Source organism: Gavia stellata, chromosome 9 (genome assembly GCF_030936135.1).
Source record: "Gavia stellata isolate bGavSte3 chromosome 9, bGavSte3.hap2, whole genome shotgun sequence".
In the NCBI taxonomy this organism is placed as follows: domain Eukaryota; kingdom Metazoa; phylum Chordata; class Aves; order Gaviiformes; family Gaviidae; genus Gavia; species Gavia stellata.
In genome coordinates, this window is record NC_082602.1 from 8,820,263 (window position 1) to 8,843,332 (window position 23,070).

The 23,070-nt window shown below is 35.4% G+C and overlaps 1 protein-coding gene across 7 annotated transcripts in view; it reads left to right on the plus strand.

Moving 5' to 3' along the window:
* CCSER2 (coiled-coil serine rich protein 2) overlaps positions 1–23,070 on the plus strand; it is a 73,223-nt gene that overhangs the window by 44,906 nt on the left and 5,247 nt on the right. For 3 of the 7 annotated variants that reach the window (XM_059821091.1, XM_059821093.1, XM_059821092.1), the window contains exons 7-9: positions 2,500–2,583; positions 4,387–4,473; positions 5,951–6,049. In XM_059821091.1, the coding sequence (XP_059677074.1) occupies positions 2,500–2,583; positions 4,387–4,473; positions 5,951–6,049 (270 nt within the window). Of the gene's footprint in view, positions 1–2,499; positions 2,584–4,386; positions 4,474–5,950; positions 6,050–14,568; positions 14,654–19,260; positions 19,301–23,070 lie in introns of all 7 variants that reach the window. The other 4 variants (XM_059821094.1, XM_059821096.1, XM_059821095.1 and 1 more) reach the window with 2 other exon arrangements.

The following is a 23,070-nucleotide window of genomic DNA, read 5'->3' on the forward strand; positions in this document are numbered from 1 at the left end:
CTTTTTGCTAATTCTAATCTCTTTTTTTGTACGTGGATAGCCTTATTCTGCTAATTTCCCCTTTGCCGATATCATTTTAGCAATATGATAAGCAAGAAAGAAGAAGCAAAACAAGAAAAGTTTCATAGATTAACCCTAGCATATGTTCACAATGGGATGCTTAAGTTCCCACTGACAGAACTCAATTTTTTAGAACTCAATTCAGTTAGAACTGATTCTTTTTTTAGTTGCCCTGTGTTCATTGTACATATTAAGATAATTAAGACAGGGGTAAGGGAATTGACGCAAATGAACTTAGTTCTTGCTTTGCTAGTGAATATTAGTCAGGTATAGCATAGGGCTAGAGTACTTGATTTAAATCACCAGAGAATATGTGACATATTAACTTTCTTTGCAATTAGGTCTTAATCTGCTGTTCAGGAATATTTTATTGCTCCACTTCTATGCATTTTAATGGGAATAAAAGGGATACCGGAGGTATCGGTGAATTTGTTAATTGTAGAATATATGGTAAACATAAAATATAAAATAAAATATAAAAAATATAATCTGTTAATCTGTAAATGATTCTATGATTCTAATTGTTGCTCATTTCCTGTAGCATTTTAGAAATGGTTTGGATTAAATAATGTTTGTTTCTTTGTGATATTATTGTGCAAATTATTTCAAAACAATCTATTTAACTTTTTCATAACACAGACTGTAAACTGCTGCTTCATCAGCCTGTCACTTGCTGGCGATATGCCCAGAAGGGACAAGCAGCTACTTGTGAATTGAATACAACTGTGTGTTGGACAGTGTAAGATGAAATTCTTGCTATGTTGAAGAGCCAAAAGCCTTGAAATCCGACTGCTCTTACAATTAATAGTCTTTAATAAAAAAAAAAACAAAGAAAAAGGCCACGAAGTTAAAAAAAAAATAATCATAAACAAATCAACCCATAGCAAAACAACACCAAAAAACTGCAAGATATAAAATTACATCTAAGTGATGGCAATTAAATTTAACTGTCTGTAGTATGGGAAAAGCAATTTGGAATTTTGTGATAGTTCTTAGTATTTTTATCTTTTAAGTCTGATGATGGTTGTGCGTATTTTGGCTGCAAGTAATCGGTGACTACAGGAAAAAGTAAAAATTTAATTGTTAAAGGTTCATCAATTTTAATTTTCTGCTTTTTTGCATCTGGACAATGTCCTGGATGTTTCCCTGCAGTTTAGTTAAAAACTTATAAGATATATTGCTTATGGATTAAAAAGCAAAAAAGATACCTCATGGACATAAAGAACATAAATAGGTCTATTGTGGGTTTTTCCCTTAATTGATCTTTAGCATTTGAGCTGTGGTTTTGGGTAGTTGCTGGCTCAGTCTCGGTGTGATTTGAGACAGGTTTTGAGACATGCTGCCTATATATATTCTACTAATGCAGTCTTAAGCAGTGACGTCATTGGGTAAAGAAACTCCCTCTAAGAGGCCTAAAAAATAAAGGAGAATACTGTAAGGTAGAAGATTCATTTATTTTTTTTCTTTAAAAAGGTAGCAGATGGAGGAGATGGACAGAAGCGGGGGGGTAGGGGGATGGAATAAATCTTTTTAAACCAAGGAAATAGGGGTTATGATCTTCCATGACCATAAAATAACTGTACTGTAATTGTACTGTAGTTTTGTGTCACACTAAGATTGGACACAACATCACGGTACAAAACAGAGAATGTATCACGAGAGTACAGTATCTGTTGTTCAGTCTGTGACTTGACTCTGTAACCTAACTGTGCCTTTTCAGGGTTGAGCGCCACAGGTCTAGAGTACCGCACACAATGGCTGCGTGTGTTTTTGGCACAAGAGTGTACGTTCTTCAGCACATATCCAGGCAGTCATCTTTTGGCATCTTTTGGTTATTTCTCTTTCTACTTGCTGTGCTTAATTTCAGACTTCATGGCTGTCATGGGCGGGGAAAGAATACTTTTATGTGGTTCCAGTTTTTATAACTGATATTTAGTTCTGATGGCTGTGAATTAATTTTGTATTAGTCTGCCCGGTAGCAAATGTTGCTTTTTTAGTTTAGAATTCCTAGCTGAAATATTTTGGCTCTGTATTTTGATATTGCTCAGACATATTATTCAAATAGATACTGAAGGAAATGAAACTTTTAAAATCGCATGGCATTACCATTCCTTCCTGATGTAACACATTTGAACACAATGGCCAGTTTTTACGAGATTTTTGTGTAAAATCAACACCCTTTGACATAGCTGCAGCTGTTCCTTCAGCTTTGTGAGGAGAGGGAGGCTGTTCGTGGCCCTTGTTTGGGCACTGTACACATGCTGCAGCAAGGGAAGTTCTCCTATCAGGGAAAAAAAGGAAAATTCACAGTGAGAAGGGTCAGACATGGTAACAGGTTCCGCAGAGAGGTGATGTGTCTCCATCCTTGAAAGCAAGTTTACAAGGGAGTCATTTCAGCAGGTAGTTTGAGCTTTTGTTCTTGTTTTTGTTGTCTGATAGAATGATGAAAATGTGTCACTTCAGGACATCCCACTTTCTGTCCCATCAAGTCCAGAACCACAAGAACCTGAGTCAACTTTTAAGGTAAATGACACTCATTTACTCTATAGAATAAGAGATACAAGCTTGTTTGTGTTTAAAAAACAGAAGGACTTCTGCGTCACTGTGAAGTATTTATACACTGTGACGTTTATATACTTCAACTTTTCAGTTTTGTTAAAATGGAAGGCGTTATTTGACCTTTTAAAATACATACTTACAAATGCTAGCACAGTTGAAATAATTAAAATAACTTTGTCTTTTGGTATTTGTAGCAGTCATATGGGAATTACAGCTCTAGAGAAACTTTCAAAAATTTGCTGCCTGCTTGTTAAGTGCTAGAATGTGAAAAGACAATTTTTGCTTTGAAGTCTAATCATACTATACTTATTCAGTTACTTGCTCTTTCATTACATTTATTGTTGACTTCAGTTTAAAATTATTTCATCTGAAGTAAGTTTTCCCTGAGATAATGCAGGTATTGCAGATGTAACTTAAAAATGTGAACCCCACAAAGTCAAAGAAGTGTTTATTGTTTTAGGATGGGTGTTAAAGGAAGAAGCAATCACAATGGATATTCCAAAAAGGATCATCTTTTACGGTCACAGACTTGTAATGTTGTGCTTTCTACAGTGCTAAGGTTTTATAGCATTGCTTAAGGCTCTTAGTCTAAAATCGGTACAGAAAGATCACTAATCCTGCATGCAGAATAGAGGAACAATACGTGCTGAAGATATAATGAAATTAGAAATACTTCTTGAAAGGGAAGAACACTTACAATCTTACTCCTGTTTGAAGGTCATCTGTCCAAATCCTGGTTTCAGGGTTTAAGAGGTTTGCTAAAGCTGTAGATCCATATGCATCATTCTTCAGCAACCCTGGTTTCTACATTGTTAACATCTAGGTCGTCTTTTTTCTTTAATTGCTGTCTGATGTATTTGTTGCGCTTGTCCTTCTGCAGTCACCTCCCTCAAAATCTTAGTCTTAATTCCTAGAGGAAAAAGTATTGCTTTTTATCTTTATAACAAAAAAAAAAAGCGAGGTTTAACTGACATTTTGAATTGTCACTTCTTTACCTGATACTGTCATGTGGTTTGAAAAATTCATTCTGGGTGTTGTCCTAAAGCAGTAACTGGTAACATCTTCAGTGAAATGGAAATAGTAGATGTATGCTACTAAATGGAAGTATGCCCCTTAATTTATGACCTAGCTATAATGGCAGATATAAAATACATTAAAATTGCCTTGTGATGGAAAATTATTTTAAAATCCATTTTTGCACACTTACAGATTTATTTTTTTAGTCTCTGAACTTTGCATAATTATTCTAAGTCTTCAGTTTTTAGTGGAATGTATTCAAATCAGTTGTGGTGTTTGCATTCAGTAAATGTAGTTATGCTTATGTTTCTAAATTATTTTTTTTCTTGTTTCTATCATTTTATGTTAATGATAAGTTCAGTTAACCTTTAAACTTCAGTATTTTTTGTTGTTGTATACAGAGGAGTATAGGTAGTATTTGATGGCTGGGGTTGTTCATCTCCATGATGCCAGTCGTTTGTACAACAGATGAATTACTGCATCAAAAATGCAGCTGATTTACTTAAATAGCCTGAAAATTTAGTGGGTCAGCTCAATGCTGTCTTTAAAAGAGACTTAGAGTAAAGTTTCTTCACTCTTTAGGTTGTATGCCTACAGCCCATCTCACCATGCAAATAAGAGGAGGAAAGCATGTGCTAATGTTACTGCCAGTCCTCTATGAATATCTGATATACTATGTCCTCTAGAGGTATTGATTTAGATTGTGTAGCCCTTATAGAAAACCTCGTATTGCCCACTGTTCTATTGCAGATGGATGATCTGCTGAATGAGATCAGGCAGCTTAAAGATGAACTGAAGAAAAAGGATGAAACAATCAACCAATTAGAGCATCAACTTGTAAGTATAATGCAAAATGTTTAACAATATGTATGCACTGTAGAGTGTAACTTCAATAGGTAATTCTTATGAAGGCTTTAAGAGGCCTAGACATCTAAATTTTTCCTATACTTTCATTATAACAAAAGTAGATTTGGGTTCTGTTTAGACCCACCTGACTCATGGGTCTTTAATGGTTCAGTTAGCAGACCAATTCTACATGTTCTAGTGTGTTCGCAACTGTACACCTGGGGTCTTTAACTCTGTAGGCGAATCATGATTTGTGTGTGTGGCACTAAGCAAGGATGTTTATACGATTGTTAAATATTTCATTTCCAAAGCAAACGCTTTGAACAGAAAATTCTAGAAGCTGTTCAGAAATAACAATGAGCGAAGATAAGGCACTTTATGCTTAAAGTATTTTAAAAATTAACAGGTATCAGGCCTATCACTCTGCTTGAGGTTTTTTGTTGTTTTTTTTCTTCCTCTCCTTTCCCCTACTGTCCATTAGTTTAATAAAGAATTCCACCATAGCATTTAAAGCTGAGCAAGGTAGCATTCATGTTTTTAAAAAAAACAAACCAAAGCCTGTTGAATAGTAAGATTAGATTGGCCAAATAAATAAAAGTTATGGGGCACTTTAATCATAAATCAGGTTCAGGCAGACACATAAGTCCTCAAGCAAAAATAACATATGCCTTTTTGCTTTTTGCTCTTGTTCTAAGCCCCACGTTTTCAAGCCATTTCAAGCCACAGCAAGATATTAAAGGTAGAGTAGATAAGATGCCAAGAGGTGCACACCATATTTATTTATCATGGCTGGAGACAGTCTTGTGTGACCACAATCTCTAATGAAATGTTTAACATGTGCTTTTGTACATACGTGCACTGAAATTGACCTGTGATCTTCATCTTCTCCCTGTCTAGCATGTGATTATTCCCTCTAAAAGAAAAATGAAAGGTTAAGATTTGCTTTCTGCTCTGCTTCATAAATAACAGAATTCCAGTTCACAGCATACCAAAACGAATTGTCTTGTCTATTAGTATTTTCCAATAAGTGTTGATTTTTCAGTATGCTTAGTCTCACTCTTACTATCAGCCTTCAAAGGTTTCTTCAAGGAAATAATCTCCTTCCCTGCGAGGTCATATACCTAATTATTGTAGTAACTGGAAACTTTGTTGCAGCTAAGGAACTCTGCTGTGAAGATGAGTAACCCTGATATTTGTAATTACTGAAAGGTGACTTAAAGAATGTGGTGCTTCAGAAATTTAAGTGACTCAAAAAGTCTATTGAAAAGTCAACATTTATTCTAGATTATTTCTAAATATATTTTGGGAAAAGAAGCAGTTGTTCAGCACTGTAAATACTAGTTTCTACAGCTTGATCGTATTGTGCTATACTGTCAAGTAATGCATGGTATTTGAACACTGGGCCTTGACTGGGGTTTTAAAGAGGCTAACATTTTCCTTTCTCTTTCTCTTTTTGGGGGTGATTAAGGCCACTAGATGTAACTGCCAGAAAGACAGTCAAAAATCTACAGGGGCAACGTGCGCGTATGCTGATAAATTTACGCAAACCTCCTGGAGGAGGAGTTCTGTGAGTAAAGCATGCCATTGATTCTCAGATATGACTTTCTGCATTTCATTCCCCAGTTCTATTATTTTGCAGTCACACAGTTTGGCCGTGTTTAAGAGATTCTGTGCTGTACCTGAGAATGGTATCCTTCCTGCTGTGTATTCCTTGCGTTCTTTTGCAACCCTTTTATCTAAACTTATTACAAACATTTCTTTTAAAATAAGTAATTAAACTTTAGAAGTCTTCTCTTAAAATAATCACCCTTTGCACTATTTAAGTTACAGTCAGTCCAAGCTGTATATCTAATCATACTTAAGATACTTTCCTATATCCTGATGTTAGTCATAGGTACCTGTATTAATTTTTTTCCTGGTTAAAGTTTCATTGTTGATGTTCTCACATTTGTTGAGGAAAGGCAACAATGTATTCTAAGTTTCAGTCCACAATTGTAAAAACAAAAGTTTAATTTTTTTATAAAAATTTTTTACTTTAGTTTTATTTTTACCGTTTATTTGAAGAATTGACTCATTCAGAAAATTATTTGGTGAAAATCACTTTGACAAAGGACATCTTCATTCCCATATTAGTTGCATGGATCACATTTGCTTCCATTATATAAAGCTTACATTCTTCATTGAACGCTAGTAGAATACTTAAGATGGGGGAGGGACAACACATTTGATATGCTATAATAATAAGGGATTATCTTTGATAAACAAGGCTTTTGTCAGTCACCAGCAAATAGTCTTTGGATCTTGAAGCTACTGCTCTAGCTATAGAATCCTAAGAGATTTCTTTAAAAGGTTAAAAATGAGTTAAATTTTTTGTTTCTTTGGTTTTACCCTGCCTGGTGTTACTCGATGTAGAATTGCAGTGAAGATAAATCACCCCTGCTATCTGTCTAAAATTACTCTTTTAAATACATAGTGCTAGGATAGAAATACCACCACGCTGTATATTCACCAGTTGCTAGCAAACAGCTTTATCCTGTTGAGACCATGCTTTCCAACCATCTTCCGTGTGATAAGAACCCAATGTAAAAAGAGCATAACCTTAAATAGCTTTTAGTTTGCTCTGACACCTCTGTTCCAGAATGTATGCATGATGTCTTTGTTTATCCCATTTGTTTCTCTTTTCCTGTTACTTTAGAGCTTTTGAGCTCGTGTTGTTTGTTTTTCCCAAGTTTTAATTTCATGTATTTCATGTTCATTTGATGTTTTTCTGCATTGATGCTATTACTAGGTTAGTAGCTACTGTTGCTTCCATGTTCCTTTTTTTCCTACCTCATTTTCCACACAAATCCAGAAACAGGTTAGTAACCATTGAAAGTTAGCTGCTAACTACAGAAGCTTTAGTTTGAGCAACCCGTGGTATTAATTGATAAGACAAAAATATTGGAGGAGATGGGGAATGTGAGTTGATATCTCAGCTAAAAGGAGTCATTTAGCCCAACTGTCTGTTTTGGTCCGGTTGGTCAGTATATTTCTTAAGTTATTCAGTAGTTTTGTTCAAAAAGACACTTTTGTCATGAGGAAGTTTGGATTAAGGGAGACTATCTTTTAAAAAACAAAAAAGACCTCTGCTGTATTCATGGTAGAGTATGTGTGTGAATATACATATACAGATACATATGTATATGGTACACATACATATGCATGTAGGCATATGATCATTACATTTGCATTATAAACATCTCAGTATTTTTATTTACATGTAAAGTTTCTCAGGAAAATTGATAAAGGAATTAGGAAAATTCATGAAGTACTGACAAAATTTCAAAATATACTGCTTTTCAGGAGCTTTTATTTGTAAAAGATAGCTGAAAATTTTTGGACAATGTGTGTGGGTTTTTTTAATGTCTTCTCATTTGCATATTTGTAAGTTGTAGGCTTTCTGTAAGCAAACAGAAATTGATAGGATGTCCTTAATGTGGGATTTCTTAAAGGAGGACAATAGTCTTGCTGTTGTAGCCAAGTTTCAGTTCTAATGATCAGACCTCAACTTTATGGTTTAATAGTTCCTCAGCTAACATGCATTTGTATGCTTCCTTGCATGGCTTAATAGAAGTATAAACATAGAAAAAACCTTGGCATGAAATTATTGTTGATCTGGGACTCAATGACATAAAATGTTGCTTGTGATAGAAAGGAGAGACAGTTGGCTCTATTTTCTTAAGGTAGGAGTACAATAAATGGAAACAGCAGGAGATACACGAGTAAAATATATTCTCACAAAAAAAAAGTCTTAAAGAAAATAATTGTTTCGCTTTAACATTCCTGTTCAATTTAGTATAATGGTCTTGAACTGAGAGTGCAGGCTGTGAGAAATCAGGTTTATTGGTCCTGAACGTGATGTGAATCATGAGATGTAGTTAATGTTTATGAAACTATGAAGTTTTTATATAGACTACCTTTTTTAAAACCAAATTATGACTGAAGTCTTGGCAATGAGAAAATAGCTCCTTTGAGGCATATAAGCTTTTTGCTTCTTTAAGTTTGGTATTATGTACCAAAGTTGATGAGTATTTAACTATTCCATTTTTTCCTGTAAGTATTGACCTGCCAGTCACTTTGGTGGTGAATATCAGGAAGTTACTTTAGTTCAGTTATTATAACTTTCAGTTTCAGTTCAGTTATTATATTAGTTCAGTTATTATAACTTTCAAGATTATTCTGACAGTTTACAAGTTCTAGCAGAACTGACACTGATTCCTGAAATGTTTATATAAGAGTCTAGCAACACACAGTAATTTACTGTTTCAAGAAATACTTCAAATGCTTCCAGAAATGTGCTTAACAAACATTGTTAATGTAGTGTTTCATAAAGAATAGATGCTACAGTAAACTAGGAAACAGTGAGAGTGGAAATGGGCTATTGAAAGATTTCAGTTGGGGAATTTAAGACCATATGAATTGCAGCAATTTATTGCAGTTCTACTGTCCATTTGAAATAACTAATATTTCTGATCACTTCATGGTTCTCCCAGTAAACAGACAAGTGAGTATCATTAAACATACTCTTTTTGAAAAGTCATGTTCTTATCTGCTTCTTTCTGTATTACCAGATATTTCTAGAAAATGGCCCATCCTGATGTGATTATAAACTTGTCTGGGGTTATCCTCCTTAGAGACCACAGTTTTTGAAAGTACTTTTAGGTTTTTACCTACTTAAAGGTAAATATGTAGGTAAATGGAAGCTATGTAACTTCAGGTTAATCCTTGAAACTTAGTACTCATGTAATAAAACCTAGTGGCTGAAAATAAATGTTTTGAAAATTGGGCATGTTAAGAATTAATAGGTAGCTACCTATTGCCTAGCTACTTTGTCTGTTACATGGTATTTCTTGTAAGTAGTGTCCTGACAATATGCTCAAAACTTACATAAGTTCTGACTGTTCATATAGACAATGATAACTTAGAGGGAAACATTATTTTATGTTACCCATCCTCAGGATAATGGCTTGTACAAGTATTCACTGACAGGGTACACCATGATGACTTGAGAAAGATTTCTTACAGATCTCTTACATGGAATTCACTTCCAGTTCATTTATGTCTATCATTTAACTATCATGGAAGAAAAAAACCCAAAACCTGGAAGAAGGTATTGAACATAAAATTACCTGAAGAAATTAATGTTGATGGCAAAGCTTACAAAGAAGAAAAATGTGAGCATCCATTGCTACAATTGTCTTGCAGGCTTTGCAGTGTTGTTTCTGTAATACTAAATATTGATATTATCTCTAAGATTTTGAGGGTAAAGGGGTTAGATGTCAAGTTTATGTTGATAAATTATTTGGCTTCTCAAACTGGAGAGGTTGTTTGCAGATGCTGAAAAGTAAAAGACAAGCAAGCAAACTACAAAGCCCTGAATTTGGTTGAAGGTGTCTGTAAAAGATTCTGACCTCTGAGGTCCATTTCCGTAGCATAACGCAACTCCTCCTAGTTCATGGGTGCTCTCCCATGCCCTGCAACAGCAGACAGCGTACAGTAAAAGCTGATTTCCTCCTTGGTATCAGAGCAGTATACAGTGATGAGAATAAGCTTTGCTTCCTAAATATGTGTACAAGTTCATTCTTGTCTCTGGTAAAATGACAACAAAAAACCTCAGTTTGCATGGGAGCATGCATATTCTTGTTCTTTGCTACATCTTTTCTCTACTTCTGCACTGAGATATGCTTTGCCTTCCATTTCAGTATTGTTCCAGTTTGTCATTCCAAAGCCTTCCACGTCAATTGTCTTGATGAACCTTTGTAATACTTCGGCTGTCTTTGTGTACTGTTGTCTTTTTTTTTCAGTATCTCCTTCCACCGTAGCCTTAAACTTCCTATATGCTTTGACTCTGCAACTATGAAATTAAATGTCCAGGTTTTGAAGCCTAGTCACTATATTAGTGTTTATCTTCACATTCAGCCTAGGTTTCTCTCATTGTCCAGTACTCTGCTGCTTGCTGATCCATTATAAAGTACATTCTTGGTGAGACAGAACCATAGCTGGACTAGATAGTCATGTTGTGCATCTGTTTCTTGCACTGCTACAGTGACAGTGCATAACATGTAGGCGCATACACAGAAGAGAGGTCCTTTGAACCTTTCACAGGCAATTCTTGTTGGTTTAGTGTAAACCAGCACAGAAGACTGTTGGGCTTTTTTTTGACCTGAGTACTTTCAAAAAGACTATTGCATGTCAGAACTGCTCGTTTATAATCTCTTTCTGGGTGCTAGGCTAGCAAGAGGAGACTGCTGCAAAAATATTTTGTTTACATTGATACTTGAGGTATGACATTCTAGGTTTTTCGTGATATGGAGCTCTGAGTTTGTATGAGACAACTGGCAATGCTAGGTGAGACGCAGCAAAAATCATCTCTTCTTGGAAGTGCTTAAAGGTTCCAGCTGTATGGATAAAAGTGGATCTTTCCTATATTTGTGTTTCTGCAGCAGAAAAGACTTTTCAAAGCAGTAGCAGTTTTGGATATTGGTGTATCCTAGGGAAAATAGCCAGAATATTTGGCTGTTGGCCTAAAATTACTCTGCAGCAATAGTTTAGAAATATTTATCTTGTCCTTTTCTGGCAGAAGCAATTGCTTTTGTTCATGTGATTGCTTCCTCTAAGGTTGAGGTCTCTTCATAGCAATGGTAAACTCTGGCCTTAATATCTTCATAGCAGCCTTTTTCAAAAAAACCCAAACAAATCAGGTTTTCCAGTTCAGTTAGGGTCAGAACTTCATAAAGCGTTTAGCAGCAATTGTACAATTCATCAGGATATCTGAAGAACATTGATCATTTTGTTCTGGTTTATAGGCTGCTTTATTTCAGCTGCTCTTATTTTTCCACTCCTGAGTCTCCTGTTCTGCCCGGTGTTTAAAATTCTGAATCACTTCCCTTTTGGGATGCTTTTGCTATTTCACAATTCCAGTATCTGGGAAATGAGAGGAATGGGATTTAAGTTCAGAGGCTGGATGCACATAACAGCTGGTGGGAGGAACTGTTCTGATGGCTGTCTAACATTAAAGTGCAAGTGGAAAGACTTGCATCAGACCAGGCTTCAGAACACAGAACAATCCCATCAAATGTTTGTTTGTTTTTTTATAGAAGCTGAGGTAAGTCATGTTCTCGTATTTCAATTCTAGCATTGTTTGCTTATGAATTTTATAGACTTTTTAATAATCAAACATAAAATAAATCCAGGTTTTTCTTCTTCCCTATATCTAGTAGAAAACTGCCACATCTTCTCTGTATTTTGAATATGTACCATAATCTGAGGAGATGAGCTTATTGGTGTATGTTTCTTTTTTCCTCTTCTTTGGATTTCTTGGCAACCTCAGCACACATTTGACTAATGGAAGGGGATGGATGTGAGTTGTTGTTTAAAGGAGAAAGCTTTGTAAATTTGCTGGAGTCTTGTAAAATACTATTAAAAGTCACCTTTTCATAAGCCAGGCTTATTTGCAGATACCTATCTCTTAATGTACTAAATCTATGGGATCCGTACAACCTTTATCATTTGTAAAATCAGTGTAAGTCGTAACACCCATCTTTGATTCCCAGTGCTGTATTTCCTGGTCCTTACTTGGTTCAACTGATGTTGATTTTAATTACCTTATTTGAGCTACAATTAAACAATGCTTGTTACGATTTTTTTACAAATAAGAAATCTGGCATTTATTTGACATTTGCCTATATGGAGCAGTGCAAACTCTCAAGACTGCTGCCAGAGGAAGTGCTAGTTCTTCTGCTTCTCAGATTACAGAATGTTCTCCAGCATTCAGGAGAAGGGGACTCAACCGTGCCTGGAGAACAGTTCAGTTTAGCAGGCAAAACACTGAAGGAAGTTGCTTGCGCTTTCTTCATTTACTTCTCCAGTCAGTGTAATGATTAAATACCATGAAGAATTATTGAGAAGACTGTACTTAGTGATGTGCTTTGAAGTGCTAATGTGGATGCTTAAAAATTACTGGTATGTATCAAGACATCTAAATATTTCTTTGCTTTTACGATAGTATCACAACTGTTGTGTAGCTCAGCTGGCTTGTACTTGTCTTAATCTCTCTTCTTAGAGAGAGGAAGGGAGAGGATATAAAATTTTCACCTCCCTTCTTAATTTAATGCGTTAAAATTTCAAAGAAGTCTGGAAAAAGCCCACTGCGAACTCAAGCAAGTCTCTACAAGAGGAGACCCATGCCTGATGATACAGTGCTTTTTACTATCTGGAGATTCAGTTACCTTTGGAGAATGGAAAGAATTTTTTGTTGCTGTTCCACCACACTGACACCATTTAGGATGAAATGTGAACAAGCTTGAAAAATGAAGTGTTCTTTTGTACAGCGTTGTGAAAATCCAAAGCTTTTGTTAATGTCTCATCAATCATTGATTGATTAATCTTGTTCCCAGGAATGTTTCTGTATTTAATACCTACTCAGCTGATGCAACATACTATTATTTTGTCATATTGCTTGACTGAAGCTAGTAATGTTGTTCTTTCATGCAGCAGTCTAAAAATTGTGTTGGCATTAATGGCTACTGATGGAGGACTGTAAGAACATGTTAGGTAATCAATATCTCCATCTAGAGATAATCAGATTAAAGAACTTGTTTAATTTGTTTCTTTGAATTTTGCCCCAATAATTGTTTTATCTCCGCTTCTGAAGAAGAATAAAGAAGTCTTGTCAGATTTTTTTTATTTCCTGTTCTAGTTTAAAAGTGTTCTGGACAGCAAATTAAGACTTGATTAAATGCATGTGTTATTAAGTTACATCTTAGCAGTACTGAAACTTGGAATAGTGTGGATAAAACATAACTAGATTAGGATAACTGGAAGGTCAGGGAAGTGTTTAAAATTCTACTAGGATAAACAAAAGCAGAGTATTTATTTATAGAAATAATGTGATGCTTTACATTTTTTTAAAAGAAGCAGCATGGCAATAAGACTTCTTTATTGTTTGTCCAGCCCTGGCAGCATGATCTGCAGCAGATATGCCAGCAGAGAAGCTAGAGAGGAGGGGCAAACTGTGTTCCTGTTTTCTTTGATACAGGTGTTCATTCAGATATCTTATGTCTGCTGTCTGAAAGAGTAACTATAACTGGTTGCTGTTGATATCTGCTGGTTACTGGTAGCCAGGAGGCAATGGCAGTCATTATTGTTAGCACCAATATTCCAGAACAGATAAAGGCAGAAATTTTCAGCTGCAGAATGGTGAAAGGGTTGTAAAGACTTAAATCTGTCTTGCTGAAATAGGAAATCAAGATTATTACGTGATTTAAAGGGCAGTTCCAGCTTTGATAGATTTCTTTCAAAAGTAAGGGTATGGAGAAAATGATAGACTGCATTAAGTTACTTTTTCTTGTTTTGAGAATGCAGCAACCACAATGTGTCACTTTGGTGATCTGAAACATCTGACAGGCAAACCCTGCATGGCATTGATGTGCACAGTTCTCTGATCCTGTAATGGAAGACTCAAGCTCCAAGAGCAAAGTGCAAGGAAAACAGTTATATGTCACCTCTTCTTTTTCACATTCAATAATACTATCAAAAAATACTATCAAAATAATAATACTATCAAAATATGAGTGAAGGGAACTCTAAAGCACGAGGATTTGCTAGAAAATCTGTTTTCTATGCATTAGAAATTTTTTGTTGTAAACTAAAGCTGACTGGTTTTCCAGTAGATTAGTATTAAGCAACTTACTGCTTGGTGAGGCACATTTTTGAAAGGTGTAAAAATGCAATTTTTAGCATGTATTTTTAACATGAAAAGCTCAGCTCCTATACTTTTCCCTTAAAAACATCTTTAACAGAAATGTGTGCATATATATTGAATAAAAATTGAGGTATTTTGTAAGTTTTCTGACTGGTTTAGGGCATCATAATGTCGTTTTTCCTCTGGCCTTTAGTGACATGTAGTGTTTGCTTTTACAAAGTAGAATGACTGGGAAATATAATGATACCTTTCTGGGGAAAAAAAGAATGGTGTGGCTTTTTGGTGTCTTGTTTTTCCCTGTTCTCTTTTTTATTATACTTCTCCCCCTCTCTCTTTCTGCACAGGGTGGGTATTCTGCTCCCTCCTTCTCTCCCTGGCAGGGCTCATTCCAGGGCATCCCTCGGAGTGTTCCACCGCACCGCAGACAGAGTGAGTCTGTACCTCTCACTCATCTCCCTCACCGTGTTCCAGTAGAAGCTTCCCCTTTGCACGCACTGTTCATCTCGTAGTATCCTCCTTTCTCAGGCAGATTTACAGGCATACACAATAATCTGTGGCTAACCAAAATGCTTCCTTCAGCCAGTGTATAAGCAGCTACAACTTATAGCTTTATAACAGTTATTAAACGCTGATTTACTTCAGCAGTTCTTCAGGCAAACCTGAATAGGCCCTTGTTTCCAGTCTTGTCTTAACATAAATCTTGCTTGCTGCATTTTCCCTTTCTTTTTCATGGCTGTAATATACTATCCTGTTTGTGTATGTGTTCTGTTTGCTCATAAGTCTGCACCCGTGCATATGTGGATGTATTTACATAAATATGTTGAGGATGTAAACAAAAACGTTGGTGAGAGTGTCGTTTTCATTGCCTCTCACAAGAAGTTTTCTCAACTTCTCAGAATGGCTTCCCTGAAACTAATTCCCCACCTCCCTCACCCTCCCCCCTCGGTATTTGTTGTAAAAATGCTTCTAATACATTGAAGTGGCTGTTGCAAAACTTGCATGATTTATTAACATTCCTTATGTGCTAGCTACAATGTGGGCTGATGTAAGATGCATTTGTTCTCTTGGCTTGGATCTGCAAAACAAAAAAGACAATTGCTGATTTTAAAACTGTATGCTTACGTAGACATAGAGAAATGGTAAGTCTTATCTTGTGCTTTGGTATTGCATAATAAACAGATAATTGTTCAAAGAAATATAACTAATTCATAAAGCTAAAGTTATATTTTTAAAATGTACTGTAATTTGAGAATTACAGTGTGTTTGACTGCCTAGCAAAGCCCAAGAGTGTATTTGGACAAGAAATAAAGGAAAAAGTAAAATTATGGAAACAAAGTAAGATTTCCAGGGCCAATGGAGATCTGAAGAGTAAGCTGCACCTTGGAAAACTAAGCTTACATATATTTCAATATTTGCAATAACCCTAACTTATTTCAATTACAAGAAAAAAAATTGTAAAGTATTCTATAAATTGTGTTTCAAATACTCTCTTGACATTTCTGTGACAACGTTCATTTAAACAACTCATCAGGAATGCACAGCCTGTTTCGTAGGCTTTTCTCTATGCAATGGAGGGATGTGCTTCATTTTCCTGTGGCGTTTGCTGTGGGACTCTGTGTCTGTGTAATGAATGTAGAACCCCTAAAGCTGATCATCATGTCTTCTGTTTCTGGGTAGAGGGCCAGCAGTAGCACAGCCTGGCTGTTTTGCTCTCCTGTCAGCAGAGAGTCTGAGTTTAAAAAGATCAGGTTTAGACCTGAGGAGCACATAAATGTCATGCTTTTGGGGCTTACTGATCGGAGAGTCAGAATGGGAGGATGGTTGTCTGAGCTGCCAGATGTGTGCCTCTGGTGTCACATCATTCACCCTGACTGCTCAACTGAAGAAGAAAACATTGCTAACCTCTTACCAGTTCTCTGAGCCCCCACCTCATTCCTCCACTAATGGCAGCAGCTTCTTATTCAGGGATTCCATAGTGAACTTCCATTACTAAAGCAGGTTGGATTTTTTTAGTATACATCTTATACATTAAACTCTATTAACTACTAGTAAAGGAAATAAAGTAGATGAAAACCAGCCATTGGCTAATTAACCTAACCTATAATTAGCCTATTGCTTAGGAAAAGAAATGTTTCCTGTAACTGAGTGTTCCTAGCTTTTTTCTTTAATCTTAGGATTGATCAAAGGATAAATACTGAGAGTAAAAATGCAGTATAGATTAGGAGGTTTCTTGGACATTTTTACTGACACTTGCAAAATCAATGATTCATCATTGTGTGAAGAGTCCCATAAAGTAGAACAGTACTGGAATTATCACTAGCATCCTTCTTTGCCCACCTTACCTCTTCCCTTGGTTCAGTGGTTTCAGGTCTGCTGGGTTTTGAGCTAGTACACAATACCAAATGTGGGGTTTCGAGGCAAGTGGTGAGCTGGGTATCACCACCGAGAACAAGAAAGCAGCCTTAAAGCCAATGTTAGTGTTCTTTTGCAATAATATAGAGAAGGTGATGGGAATGTGAAGTAGTCTCAGGGTTTTTTTGGCTGTGTTTTCTGTCTGGAGATCTTGGAATTCAAGCATTTCTTCTCTAACTTCTGGATCCCGAACCTAAAATACCATCTGCACTTGTGAATACTGCAGGCTTTTTCACTATGTTGTTGAGAGATGATGGATACATAGATCACTTACAAGCACTGTAGATTATGAGGGTATAAATTTGTAAACTGTTCATATTTAGTTGTTTATGTACTGTAATGTAATTTTACTGCTGCTGTACAGGACAGATAGTATATCACTGCTATGTGATATTACAATACTATCATATGCTTACAGTTCTTCTCTATTAGCACCAGTTACAATGTTAGCATACCTACTGCTTAACTTGCCCTATGAACTTACCATATCACATGCTTTAGAATTGGATGTATGTTTTGCACTTTTAATGAGAATTAATTTTTAATACTTACACATTTACTAACTTCGTGTTGTTTCAACAGCCTTGGAAACAATTCAGCATTTTGTATTTCATAAACACTTTCATGGTAGTACATTGATTTTTTGTCATTTTATGAATGAAACTGTATGTATTTTATTCCTGTATCTCCCATATGTGTCTTGAACTGAACTCTTACGTAATGGCCCTTTATTTTTCTCTTGGTTATAGGATATAATTTGATGACATAGCAAACTTTCTTCAGTACAATTTAAAACTTTTGCATTTGTATTCTGAAGCTTTAATGATGCAGCTCTAGAAACACAGTATTGAGAATACACATTGTCAATGAACCAATTACAAACTCTTGTTGTAATGCAAGAATGTTATTCCGCTAGCCCCAAGTGCTTTTCTACACAAACACAGGTGAAAACTGTTTTGTTATGCAAGCATTGCAGTTGTTCACATCTCTGCTTACTGTGCACTTCATGGAAAAAGTATTTAGACTTTTTGTATGTAAGCATTACAAATAATGGTAATGTAAGCAATTCTAGCAGGTGACATGTAGCTTTTTATCACCAGCAAGAAAGCTGCTGTATGCACATGGACCATAAATCAAGTCTAGGCTTTTCTTTTTCTTTTTTTTTTAAGCAAGGGTACATTGCTTAACATTATGAAATGTTTCCAAACCTTTATTGACTGGTTCACTTTCTTTGTAGAGTGTACAGAATGTTGGTGTTAGCAGAACAAAGTTGCTTCAGAATATTATCTTGAAAGTTCTGACTCATGTTAAGAGAGTGACAAATCATTAAAAATATCCTGGAGTCATTACATTACTGTCCTTTACATGTATTTATTTTTGCTCTGAGAGATGAGTGTTCAGCTATATGAAGAAAAGTCTTTTTAAAAAAAACCTCCCTTCTCCCAAGTTGGGTTGTTGCAGATTGGACTACAAGAGAAATGTCTCTTGTACCTAAGTATATATTTGCAAAGAAAACTTAATTTTACATGTGGTCCTATTTGTGTGTTTGTTGCACATATATCTGTATTTATGGATGAAATGCCTGTCTTGATGTAGTTATGTATTACTTTCAGTAATTTTTCTTTGATAAAGACAGTATTTGTCTTTAAGTTGGGGTTTTTATACAGACTATGCAGAAAAAAAAATAATGCTATGCCATATTACTAATTATTTTACTATCCCCATGCTGTGGTGAATGGTGGTTTTAAAAAAAATTAGGGTTGTTTTGTATCATTGTTTGAAGTCACACTCCATATTGTGGAATCCTATTTTACAATGTGGAAATATTGCTATAATATAGCTAGATGAAAGGGTGAAAAAAAATATTTAAAGTGAAGGTATTGGCAAATGCTACAGATTTAAGGTGTGAAATCGTGATGTTTTCCAAAGGTAGAAAATGAGAGCTTTCCAGTGTAGCCTTTCAGTAAGGCTGTGTCTTCAAATGAAGGCCTGTGAAAAGGCCTGTGAAATGAAAGCTTATCCTGTGCCAAGGCAGTGAGATAAGGGATGTCAGAACTGATCAGAAAATGAAAAACTTAGGTAGCAGGGTTTGTGTCCCTTCCCCTCTGGCCTCTCCTCCAAAAATGAAACCATGGTAGTTCAGAGTCTCTTCAAGCCTTGTGAGCAAGTTGCTAGGAAGATGGCTTATTAAACAGTATAGGCAACATGGTCAAAATATGTAATAACAGTGTATCTTATGATACATGTATCTAACATGTATGTGCATGGATGTAAATATTTTTGGTATGTACAGTTGTAATTGTACGCACAAATTCTGTTACAGTTCTAAACAGTATTTGAAGTGTAAGTGATCAACTGTGTTAAAAGACTTCAAGTTGTAAGAGCAAAGGTATTCCGTGCAGGTCTTGCTATAAATATTATTTGTACTGCATTACTTAAACACTGTTACTACCATTGTTTCTGGAAGGCGGATTAAAAACGAATGGGGGGCATGGTAATTGCAATTTAAATGGTGAAAAGTTGCAGTTCTGTCATGGCAATTGCTCATTGTTTTGTCTTGGTCCTCTGACATCATTGTCCTTGTCTTTTTCTTGTCTCTGCTTTCCCATTATGCCATTGGCAAGGAGTTGAGAAGTTAGTCCATTACTTCTGTGATAAAGCGTGGTACAGTACAACTTCAGATTTCTTCCCATCTCCTCCTCACGCATTTTCACTGTTGGTTTTTTGCCCTATGCATGATGCATGTCTATTGGAGATGTGCATGCAGTTCTGATTTCTCATTGCTTCACTCCCCTCATTCCTCAAAATATTGCAGGGAGAAAATGCCTTTATTTCATTCTACAGAGGTATTGTATAGGGATTCGAGATGAGGATTGAGGTTAGAGATACAGAGTGACCAAAGCAAAACTGAAGGGAATTTTAGAGTAGTGATATTGCAACGAATATCACTGTCACGGCCACATTGATTTAACATCTTTTATAACATACTTGTCTCAGTTTTCCAACACAAAACTAATACAATCTCAGTGGTTCAGTAACTGTGTAGTCATGGTAATCCTCTTCATGGATATGTTGTCATTTTTCTCAGGATGATGTAACAGTCAATTTTACTTGAGAGAAATAAGAGAAATAGTACTTTAGCTAATGTGGTAGGGACTGTAATTCAGTAATTTCGATTGGTGAATCAATACATGCAAGTCTTTGAAGCTCTTGCCGGTACAGCAAAGTCTGTTTCTTTGTTGTGCAAAAAGGAGCATGTGCACAAAGTGTTTTGTCTAATGTGCTTTCGATTTAGGAAGAACTAATTTTCTTCGGTTACATTGTACTCGAAATGTTTTAGAGTCCAACTTTACATTTTAGGAGCATCCCAAAGGAATGCAGGTGTTTGTCCACCTGAGTATTTTCTTTATGGGACAAAAATAGATGTTTAGTTAGCATGACAGTCTACACCAAGTCATGGTCTGTCCCATCCTGAAATATCAAAAATGCACTCAAAGCAATGTAGATGATAAACTTTTTTTTAAGACTTCCATGAAATAAAATACTATGCCTAGAAGGTGGAATGCTGCTTTGTTTCTATTCCCCCTCCTTCTTGTGATGGAATTCACCAAGTACTAGTCCTTCTGCTGGCTGTTTTTTTGACTAATAACATGGTCATAGTTTATTAAGACTTCCTTAGTAAAAGGAGAACTTGTGTATAAAGCAAAGATGTAAGCTGCGGATGAAAATAATGCGATTTTCAGTGTTAGATACCTTGTGAACTGTTACTTGCATATTTTGGAAGTGGTGGTTCTCTGCTGTCGGTGTCATCTTGAATGTTAATGTATGTAGCAATTTGAAGAGACTAAAATTTGTAATCATGGTAATTGGACAGACTTTGACTAAATAGAAAGACAAAATTAGAAAACAGTACAGTATTTAAAACAACTAGGCAAAGATGATATCATAGCTTTAGTGTCCTCATAATTCTGAGCATGTAGCTGTTTTCTGCAGTTGAATTGCTAACTTTCTGGATATTAAGCTGCTTAGACCTTTTTAGGTTATGAAGGATAATGAGGAAAATACCTATTTGGCTATTTTCATGTACAAAAATGCAAAATTGTCCAAATGGAAAAGCTCAAATAATACCTAGGTTTTATCAAAAGAACTCAAAATAGCATTATTGAAAGCTTGCTACTTTGTTGTATTTCAGATGGTTTTGTGTTCAACTCAACTTCCCATAGAAATTTAGTTTCTTCTGTAACTTACAAATTTTTCATTTTGCTGATTAGTATAACTAGGATTATTTGATATAAAGTTAGGATTTGTAATGCTACGATTAGATACTATGTGCATTTTTAAGACTGGCATTTAGAAACCCTTTCTAGGTGAGAGGGAAAAAGTTTTCTGACAATGATTTTTGCATATTAGAGTTTGACACAATACTGTTTGCTATAAATGTACTAATTTTTGACTTTGAGTAGCATTAGAAAATTTGAGTTATTTATTGACATATTTGTATGGGAATCAGGTATATAGTGCTGCACTCATTTTTAGCAGTTTTATTTTTGCAGGTGAGGTCTTAAATCAATAAATCATTTTGGCTAACATCTGTCAGCTCCTAAGCTGGAAAGATAATGACTTTTGTAACCTATTACATAAATGCTGAAAAATGACAAAAATATCTGGAGGTTTCACTTTTTTTAAGCTGTAACTCTCTTAATGTATTGAATTAATAATTGTGTTTAGTACTTCCTTCCTGTAGGATTGCTTGGTTAAGAAGGATTCACAAAGTTAAGCTAGTTTTGCTCACGTAAGGAATAACATTTTAATACTCATTTGACACCATTTTGAAGTCTTTTTTTTTTTCTTGTCCTTCTCCTCTTCCTCCCTCTTTCCAAAACAATCTTATTCAGACTGCTCAACGTATTTGCACTTACCTGTCTATCACTTGCTGATGTCACTGGTCCAGTTTAGATGTTGCCTTTGCTTACAGGTAGAACTGGTATATTCTAAAAGGAAACGCTATTAGTAAATGAAAATTAGATTGCGAAACCTTGATATTTCTCTCATTATCATTATTTTTTTTTTCTTGATGAGGGATTTTGAGGATTCAGTTTTCAGTAGTAATCCTGCTAAGGAAAAGACGAAAAGCTGAAAGAATCCCAAGATGTTCTATCATCCTAAAAATGTAACAGGACTTTGGCATGCATAGCTATCATTACATTCTTCCTGCTGGTTGTAAGAAGAGCTAAAAAGACCAGACAAATAATTTGCTTTCTCATTTAGAAGCTGTGAATAATTCAAGAGAGTGACTGAAGTGACTTTTTTAGTCAAAACTCTTAAACATTGCTTCTTTTTTACTGACTATATTTCACTAGGAAACAAATATTATAAGCCTGTTTATTATGTACATGCATTCTATCAGTTGGTAAGAATTCAAGTAGCCTAGAGATAAGACTAGCTTGTAGTAGTTCAGTTCCCCTCCTTTATAAAGAAAATCAGAAAATCATCCAAACCTGAAACTTGCTAAAACTATAGTTTAAGTTTTAATAGGTTTTAGGTTTTGCCATGAATTGCAGAATTTTTAATAATTCTTCCAAGATCTGTATACAAATTGCAGGTCTAGGATGTGGTTGTGAAGCCAGCGCACACATTAATCTTTAAAGTCTTTTTACAGGGAAGAGCAAAGAGAAAATAGAAATGATCCAGAAGAGGTACTGGCAATTCTCTTGTCTGACACATGTCTGATCAGATTGTATCTTCTGATAAAATGGAACATCTTCATTAAGTTATCACTTGGTTATCAGTGTAGTAGTATATGATCTCTAGTTTCACATGTATTCTCTTGTACTGCTTTGTTGAAGATGGTTTATCAGCCCATTTGAAATCCATTTAAGATAAAACAGTTACCTAAGTCTAGTCAATAGCCTAATTACAACATACCTGTATCAAATTTTCTGGCCTCAGTAAGGCAAGGAAAATGCACTGTAAATTTACGTGGTCCATTAAACTCCTTTCCTGCCTGTATAGTATAGAACATTAATAAAAGGTTTGGGATAGTTAAAACTTGAGTGTGCAGTGAATAGAAATTAAGATGGATATAGTCTGATAGCTGTTGCATTTGTTTATTAAGCACTTGAATTGGAATTGATCAGTGCTCATGTGCCATTCTTACACTGTTCTGCAGATTTAGGTGAAACCATCAACCATGCCTTTTTCATGTTTATTTTTCAAGCTAATCAGTTTCTTTTTTGTCTTTATGTTGTTTTGTACTTCAGTGCTAGTATAATTTTTTTCCACTTAAGTTACAAGTCACATTTGTACATGTCCCATGAACCATCCTGTTTTGCAAAAGTCAAAGTTTTGATTTTAAAAAAAACAGATATACAGCCCTTATCAAGCATCCAGTCAGCACACGTTGGATTCAGAATGTTATCTGGTGTTTTCTTTGC